Raw genomic sequence first — 8,513 nt, 5'->3', positions numbered from 1 at the left:
GCTCATGTTTTTGACTGTGCAAAGCACAGGGAGCAAATCAGGTTCAAAGCTGGTGCTAAGATGCATTCTGCAGACTTGATCAAACTGTCGAGCATTTTTAGGTAATTTTTTTTTTATTTGTGTTGCAAGTGCTCTACAAGGGTGAAAGTTAAATGATCCCTGTTTCCAAATGAATACAATAAATAATCTCTTTACAACTGAAACATCTAAGATGGATAATTACATCAAATACATCATATTTAGTATCACTACACAAGTATACACAATGCATGTCTTTATACAAAAAAACAACAAAAAAAAGTCTTATATTGATGGACCATGCCTCGACAACTTCCTTAAGGGTTACTATTATTATAATGAACATATAGGTTCAGCTGTACAATCATAAATTACTATACAATCCACACCCCAGTCATCAATATCTGATCCAACACATTCATCTCTGTAAGTGATACCTGAAGCTTTGTGTCCTACAATTAACTGACATTAACTGACATGTGAGCTGTTAATGTAATGTTACCAACTCAGTATATGGCATCTCATTACATGGTAGCAACATTTGTTTTAGAAGGAAACATCAGGACTTCAGAATAACTGACATAGCCTTCTGGAGAACAAAGGGAGGAAAGTAAAAAGATCAGATAAAGGAAATAAAAGGGAAACAGTTTAAACGTGCAAGAACGTGAAGGGATGAGGGAAAATAAGAATCAAAACATTTTGAACACAGGTCATTAGTAGCATATTACTTTGCTTCTGTTTTAATGAACACTGAGGACTTTTTGTCAGGGCAGTGCTTCTGCTCCTTTCACTCTAGTGCTCACCACAACCTGGTCATTAGCTGAACGTTTCATTAGCTTCAGTCCACCTTAAGATGGAAGAGCCAGGAATCCAGTTGCAGACCTAAATAAAAATATTTGGGAGTGATATTTGGCTCTGTGTCCACCAAATAAACATGTTTATACAGCGTGGAAATGTCTGCCTCTTGCATAAAAACAGCAAACAAGCAAAAAAAAGGACTTACTCCATGTTGCTTTTCAGCTGATGCACAGTGCGCTTGTCCAGGTAACGGCAGAAGAGAGTGAGCAGGTTTGAGGGCAGGAGGAGTGGCTCCACCAGTGAAGACTGGGACAGCTGCCCCGCCACCTGGAATATTGTGTCGGTCCTAAGAGACAGCAGAAACACCAACATCAAAATCTCACAGGTACGTTAAAACGATCTCCCATCGTGGAATATTCGCATTAAAATCCCCACCAGGTCTCAAAGTCACCGATGCTGGGCTCTAGAGGAACACCTGAGGACAGCAGCTTCTCTCCATGGGACAGGAGAGCATACAGTAGGGACAGTCCAAACTGACAGGAAAAGAATCAATGAGGATAAGTCTGACAAGTTTGATGCAGAAATAAAACCAAGCAGCAACAGAAGGCACAGACCTTGTTCTGACATGCCAGCGTGAGGCACTCATATGTCGTCAGAGACTCAGATGTCACATATTTGAGGACCCCGATGAGCTGACTGAACGTCAGGCCTCCAATCACGTTTCGCAGAGACGGATAGAGCACAGGAAGAGCCTAAAAAGGAAGAGGATGATGATCTGATTCATCCCACTAACTTTACAATCATTATAAACTTTAAAGAAAGCAGACATTTAAAAGTGTACTGCAAAAACAAACAAAAAAACCCTGCCCCCTACCTCCTCAGTATCTCTGCTCATCAGTGTTGGTAGATTCAAGGTCACAATGCTCAAGATTTTCAGTGCAGTATCGTGTTTGAGGAACGGGAGCAGACGGGCAACGAGCCTTTTGCCTTTTGAGACCAGCAGGAAAGGAAGAAACTCTCCTCCTGAGTCTCTACATCCAAACATACCAATCAAAATGTTCAATTAGACTGTTACAGCTCAATCGAGAAAGCTAGAAACAATACAATTCTGACTGACTTCTTGTCAGTTGTGGTGGGGTGTTAATGACTCACAGGGGGTCATGGTGTTGCAGCTGGGAGTAGATGTGCTCCACTTTCCTCTGCGTCTTCTCCACCAACCTTCTTTCTTCTGCTTCAGACAAGAACGTGGGTTTCATCCTCTCCATCTCCTCGACCTCCAGCAGAACTATGAACAACTGCAGGGCAGAACAAGAGTGACTCAGTGGTGGAGGTAGAAAAAAGTAAAAAAAAAAAAAAGAGGCATCTCACTACATCAAAAAAAACCAACCAACAGGTACCTTTTCTATTTTACTAAGGACCTCTAACCGTTGTTGTCTGATGTCTTTTTGTTCCTGTAAAGTAGAAATAAGTCTCAGTCTCTTGAAAGGCAGATAAATACAGTTCTAAGATGCTTGACGTTATCTCAGAAGCAGTCACCTCGAGTGGACCATGAGCTTGGACTGCATGAACTGCGCTGATGGCACGACGAGGAGTGTAACACGTGGACACAGCAACCTGACCCAAAGAGCCTTCAATGTGCACAACTGGAAGAACAAAAGACTTTCAATTTTTGCTTATCACAAAAATGAAATCTTGCACAAACATCAGTGTGATAACTACCTAAAATGAAATAAACCATGTTAGTAAAATTTATTTGACATGGACTTTCATTTAACCCATGCAAGTGGCCACCAGGGGGCGATCAAAATGTTTTTGCTTCACTTTTGAGGCGTTGTCATGTTGTCCATCTTTATATACAGACATTGCTTTGGTTTCAGAGGTGTGTGTGTGGGGAGGGGGGTCAAAATTAAGTAAATAAAATTATTTAAAAAGACTAACAGTTATTAAGGTGTCTTTTGAGGAGACTATTAACCGTATAAAAATATAGATTAAATAATCTTCGAACATGTTGGTGGCAACTTTTTTCAGCCCTGACTGTCTGCAGGTTTTCCTTTCAGGCTTCATACATCCCTGACAACCTTCATCATCAAGGTAGGGCAGCATGTATGTAGCCTGAGAGGCCGAGCCTGTTAAGGTCATTGTTGTGAGAGCATAGAATTAACTGAAGGTGACTCAGTTGAGAATCAACATTTTTATCTTGGATCTGCTCTTATCTGCACTGACAGAGAAAAACACTTCAGAGAGGCTTTGGAAACAAAGTCAAACAGAAACAGTAACAGTGAGGGGGACAAAAAGAGAAAAACCTGGTGTGTAGGCATCAGTTTTCGTGATGAAAGGCGTGGTGAGCTTGGGTGGCTCCCTCTTGCCCCTGATACCCAGCTCTTCCTCTGCCATCTTTGCTTCTATTCGCCGATAGTACTCCTTTGACAAAGGTCAAACATGCTCGTCATGTCAAGAATTGTTTCTCCAACACAGATTTTAAAAAAAAGGAGCAAAAGTTGGTTATTTGGCAACAAACAATGAATAATTAAGACACGAGAGCACAGATTTCCTACCTGGTAATAGTAGTCCTCGAGGTATGGATGCTCACTCTGCAGCTGAATCATCTGCAGCCTGGTGATCCACTCCTTCTCTTTGGCCGTCATGAGGTTACAGTAAGGATCCCAGCCCTCTGGTTTTCTACCAATAGGTCATTTTTCTATAAATAAGCCTTCTCCCTTTCTCATAACACCACAAAATAAGTAAAAAAAAATCTTCACGCGATGTAACACAAACCTTTGGAATATACGTTGTTTTTGATTAAGTAGTCGTTTATGTTGGGGGTGCAGCTGCGTGACAGGACCAGGGTACCTGCGGGTCAGACAAATTCACAAACCACCATGGACGCATCCAACACTCATCAGTTTCCGTGGAAAGCTGATGCTCTGCTTCATATAACCAAAGTGTAACGATGCCCCTTTATCTTGATGCATACATTTGTAAACATAGCACTTGCATTATATGACATCGCTTTCTCTCACAGAATGTTAAAACCAAGAATCAGGATGAACTACTACACTGTACATCCTCAGAATGTGGTCCTAGCTTTATGTCATTGTCTCGCTTTAGCTTTTATGGTTCTTGCAGTAGTTTTGTTCCTTGTTCATCCTATTTCTTCATCTTCATTTTTGACTTGTACAGTTTTTTTTTTTAGCTCAGAAGCTGTGGTAAGAGCTGGATCAATAAATTGAGTGCACAGTCTACAATCTGCAGCCATGTCCTTTCATGCCAAAATAGGCCGTGTTTAAGCCTCAAGTAAAATCATGGCTCAGCTTTATCCACAGCATGAACAGTCTGTTCATATACTGCTGTAATATTATCCCAGTCAATATCTGAGTTCAGCTGTGCATCGTTCTTGGGACATACAGCTGTGTCTTATATCTCGAAGGCAGATTTATCCTCTCCCCCAACTTGTAATAGACACGCTACCAGGGATTGTATGAATTTTCTGAACGTCCAGTCGATGAGGAGAGCTTTATATAGTCATGTAGGATGAACGAGACTGCCAAGTCATAAATACGCTCAAACTGTGCTGACAAATACTTGCCACAAATCAAATGTTCCTGTGAGAGACACGAGATCGTCACACACCTGAAATGCTGCACTGAATTAGACAAGGGGCTGTAAAAGGGGGACGGTCTTGGTGAGTTGGCACCGAAGCGAAGTTGCATCATCTTAGGAGTCAGGGACTGAGGAGTGGAGGGGCAAGGCCGGCTCCCAGGAAACCTGAAGCCTCCTGTCTGATTCAGGACAAAATGTCATCAGGAGTCACAACAGACAAGCAGATTTACTGAATTCTTTGTGAACAGATTTCTGTTGGCTTTAATGCAGCAGAACAGGTCTGACTGATTAAGGAACAAACCTGATTGTAATGTTGCCGAGGGGTGAGCGGTTGTCGTGTGAGGATGGGTGATCCTGGTACCATGGGCACATGCATCTGCTAGACAAAACTAAGATGCAGTGAGGAATGTGACAGGCCACACCTGACGATGTGTTTGTTTAAAGCAGGCATGTCAAACTGATTCCATAAAGGGCCGTGTGGCTGCAGGTTTTCGTTCAAACCAAGGGGGAGCACACCAGGCTGGAATCAATTAATCAGCTGATCTCAGTCTTCAGCTGATAACTAAGTGATTCCTTGATGTTGATTGGTTGGCCTGGTGTGCTCCTCCTCAGTTGGAACGAAAACCTGCAGCCACACGGCCCTTTATGGAATCAGTTTGACGTGCCTGGTTTAAAGGGATAGTTTGCAAGAAAGTAAATAAGTCTAGTTGCCAAAATGTCAAGATTCATGGATACAACTTTCATGTCTGTACAGAAAATATGAAAATGGAGCCAGCAGCCAGTTAGCTTAGCATAAAGACTGGAAACAGGGGAAAACAACAAGTCCACCAACCAGCACCTCTAAAGCTCACTGATTAATGTGTCATTTATTTCAGTCATAAAAAAATTACAAGTTGGGGTTTTATTCCCATAAAACCTTCATGTAGATGGGACTTGTGTGCCAGACTATTTCTTCATGGACTCTCAACTCACATGATCTTGAAAATCCAGCTGCCTTGAAAACCCACTACTGTCTCCAGCTTCACATTACATCCTACAGACATGAGTGGCATCGAACTATTCCTTTAAAGGAAACTATTATCTGGGTAAAATGGATCCTCCACCTGAGAGGGGCCTCTTTGGCCAAAGTGTCTTCTGGGGTAGGATCCTCTGGGTTCCCCTCTCCTGCCCCTGAAGGAAGAGACAGGATATGGCAAATCCAGGAAGTTGGAGGTCAGGTGCTGACCTCTGCGACCATCAATCACACACACTATAGCACTGTCCTAAGAAACAGAATAAAATAAGACAACTATTTGTTCAGGTAACCCACCATCATACAGATTATAACATGTGTTCTTTAGTGATCCTAACCTGAAATATTGATCCGGAGATTCTTCTCGTCTTTCTGGAAGAGGGTGACAAATACTGAAGGGAAAAAGAAAAAACAAAAGGAAACATTAGCAGTACAAACAAAAAGTGGGATAAAAGATCAAAAGTCGGCACTCACGTCATCCTGAAAGGTATTCCAATGCATGGTGTTCCCACAGTCCACTATGGCACTGTCAAGACCCTGAAGAAGCAAAACCAGATCAAAATGAAGACGAGCTGCTGTGAGGTAAGATGTGAAACCCCAGATTTCAGACTGTCAGTAAATCTGCATCACCTTGAGGCTCGGCTGCCCCTGCACTATCCTCATCACAGCTGGGTCTTCAAACATCTGCCCCCTGCCCAGCCCTCCTCTCTGTCCCCGACCTCTGCCGCGCTGCCCTGGGGGAGCCCGGGGCAGATACAGCGGCCTCTGTCTGGGAGGGGAGGGAGAGCTATGGCGGGATGGTGGTTTGGGGCATGACAGTGGTGGTGGTGGCGGCGGCGGCAGCGGTGGTGGTGATGGAGGCGGTGATGGAGGTGGTGGCAGCTCCCCAAACGGATGGAGATTGCTGCTGGGGTCCTCTGTGGTTCCATGTGCATCAAGGTCTACAATACAGATACATGTCGAAATACACTGAGGGCAAATTTCACCCTTTTTAACTTATATTTGAAGATCGAAAGTATTAATTCCTTTTTGTGGTCGAATATAACGGCAACATGGTTTTTACAAGTATTCGTATTCTTTTATTATGAAAGTGGAAGAAAGAAGGTCTTAGGGGGAAAGCCAGAAATGGTGGCTGGAGGGCGTGACCCTCTGTGTTTGATTGACAGCAGCTGCAGCCAGAGTGTTACACAGTCTACATGTCATAAGATGTTGTTAGTGGTACTGAAGAGAAAGGAGCAGGTGAAATCTGCAGGTCTGTTCACCTGCTGTTTAATGTGCTGCAGCTGGTGCACTTCTCCTCTGAGGATGTTTGGAGGCTCGTTTAACAAGCAAAGCTACAGGAAAGCCAGCAAGCTAGCCATTTCCCCCTGTTTTCAGTCTTCATGCGAAGCCAAGAGCCTAGCTTCATATTAAGCATGCATTTTCCCAAAATGTCACACCTTTAAAACTTTAAGTTCAACTTTTTTCATTTTACAGTGTAGAAAACTCAGCTTGGCATCTGCTGCAAAAGATGACGGGACTGTTGCCCCATCTGAAGACAAGCGGATCATACATATTATGTTGGAGACAGATGGAAAAATTACCCATTCCAAACGTCTCTTCATTGTAGACGTTGATCTCCTCATCCTCCTCAGCCATGGCCTGCAGGAGCCCACAGTCCATTTTGGTCCCATCCTCTCCATCACTCCACTCATCTCCATTCTCAGGCCACTGTGGCTTGTCAGCCTCCTGCTGGATGGAAAAAACACTTGACTACAAAGAAGCCAACAGGCAAGCTTCAAGAAACCTTCAGAGACAAGACAGGAAGCGGGAACTTGTGTCCAAAAAATATTATTCATTATTTATGAATTTTCAGTGTTTTCACAGCCATTGTTGTAAAATAACTACATGGCATTAGACACTTTGTGCGGATGTGCTCATTTGGCATGAAGCAGCTAGCCGACAAGCTTGTAAGCAGGCTTGTGTACGCCCGCGTGCTCAACACAACAACGCTTACAGATTAAAAAGCAGCCAAATTACTCGGACTTACTTGTTGCTGTTCTGAATCACTCATCCTGTCGCCTACTTTGCAAATTTGTTTTGTTTTTGTTTTGTTTTTACACTTCGAGCCGACGGGTGACGGTAACTTTCTTCACAAGGTCACCTGCTTTCTGCTTTCAGACGCCGAGGGAGGCTCGTTAACTTTTAAATGAACTCACCTGTGAGGCGCGGAGGCGTGCACCGCACGTCAACGCGCTCCACGTAGCTGTCGTCTCCTCTCGTCTCCTCTCGATGAATATTTCATTAGGTTTTTGAATAGGTTAAAGGGTGTACACTCACTCTTTCCTGCCTTTTTCCAAACCCCGGACACGTTCGGGAGATTTTAAAATAGTCGAGCTCGTGCCCAAACCGGTCGGCTAGGCGAAAGTGAGCGAGCAGCGACACCTGCTGGTCAAAGTCAAACACTTCACTGCAGCGGCAGCAGCAATGTTTGCGGTCTTGCAACGACAGGAGCACTAAATATGATCTGAAGTACAAATTCGAGGCACTTCTGCTTGACTTGAGTATTTCCATTTTATGCAGCATTATAGCCTACTTGTACTCCATCTCATGGCCCAATATTGTACTTTTTACTCCTCTACATTTGTCTAACAGCTTTAGTTATTAGGTACTTTTTACTATTTTCAAGTAAGTAGCAGTAATATTTATACAAAAACATCATTTTATGCTTACATTTTGCTATAATACTTACAGCACATACTTAAGTACGTGGAGTCTGGATCTGAATACTTCCTCCACCTCTGCTGGCCAGTAACTCATTTGATGGATGGGTACTATTATAATATACCCACTTTCAATCAGCAGTAAAGATATTGCACACATTTATTTTCAGTCAGACATGTATAAACATCAGACCAAATTAATTGAATTACCAATCACCCAAGACAAGTGAGATGTGATGAGATTAATCTCTGAGTATAAGGATTTGATGTTTATCACAACAACTGTTTATTGTGTGGTGACACAATTCATGATATAAAAATAACTCAACTCTCTTCCTGAAGACTTCATTTTCATTCACAAATGTAAAAAAAAGGCTATGCAT

General features: G+C 42.9%; 1 protein-coding gene across 1 annotated transcript; it reads right to left on the bottom strand.

Annotated features, from left to right (window-relative positions):
• Nucleotides 1-388: 388 nt before the first annotated feature.
• Nucleotides 389-7,597, bottom strand: patl2 (PAT1 homolog 2). The gene is made up of 19 exons (XM_041963138.1): nucleotides 7,458-7,597; nucleotides 7,012-7,156; nucleotides 6,059-6,369; nucleotides 5,903-5,965; nucleotides 5,767-5,820; nucleotides 5,520-5,678; nucleotides 4,718-4,792; nucleotides 4,447-4,595; nucleotides 3,592-3,666; nucleotides 3,372-3,495; nucleotides 3,120-3,237; nucleotides 2,353-2,459; nucleotides 2,214-2,267; nucleotides 1,969-2,111; nucleotides 1,691-1,847; nucleotides 1,431-1,568; nucleotides 1,252-1,349; nucleotides 1,022-1,162; nucleotides 389-900 (listed from the first exon to the last, which is right to left on the bottom strand). Exons 1-19 carry the CDS (start codon nucleotides 7,479-7,481, stop codon nucleotides 867-869), a joined length of 2,169 nt encoding a protein of 722 aa, XP_041819072.1. The 5' UTR covers nucleotides 7,482-7,597; the 3' UTR covers nucleotides 389-866.
• Nucleotides 7,598-8,513: the final 916 nt, after the last annotated feature.

This window comes from Chelmon rostratus, chromosome 21, assembly GCF_017976325.1.
Source record: "Chelmon rostratus isolate fCheRos1 chromosome 21, fCheRos1.pri, whole genome shotgun sequence".
Lineage (NCBI taxonomy): Eukaryota > Metazoa > Chordata > Actinopteri > Chaetodontiformes > Chaetodontidae > Chelmon > Chelmon rostratus.
The sequence above is the reverse complement of the archived record's forward strand: the minus strand, read 5'-3'. Positions and strand labels throughout refer to the sequence as shown.

Bases quoted from the DNA above. Each gene is read 5' to 3' on its own strand.
- patl2 (XM_041963138.1), bottom strand. From the start codon at position 7,481: ATGAGTGATTCAGAACAGCAACAA. The intron at 6,370-7,011 runs GTAATTTTTCCA...TCTGTATTGTAG, and splicing joins TGAAGAGACGTTTGGAATGG to ACCTTGATGCACATGGAACC. The intron at 5,821-5,902 runs GTGAGTGCCGAC...TTTTCCCTTCAG, and splicing joins GGAATACCTTTCAGGATGAC to TATTTGTCACCCTCTTCCAG.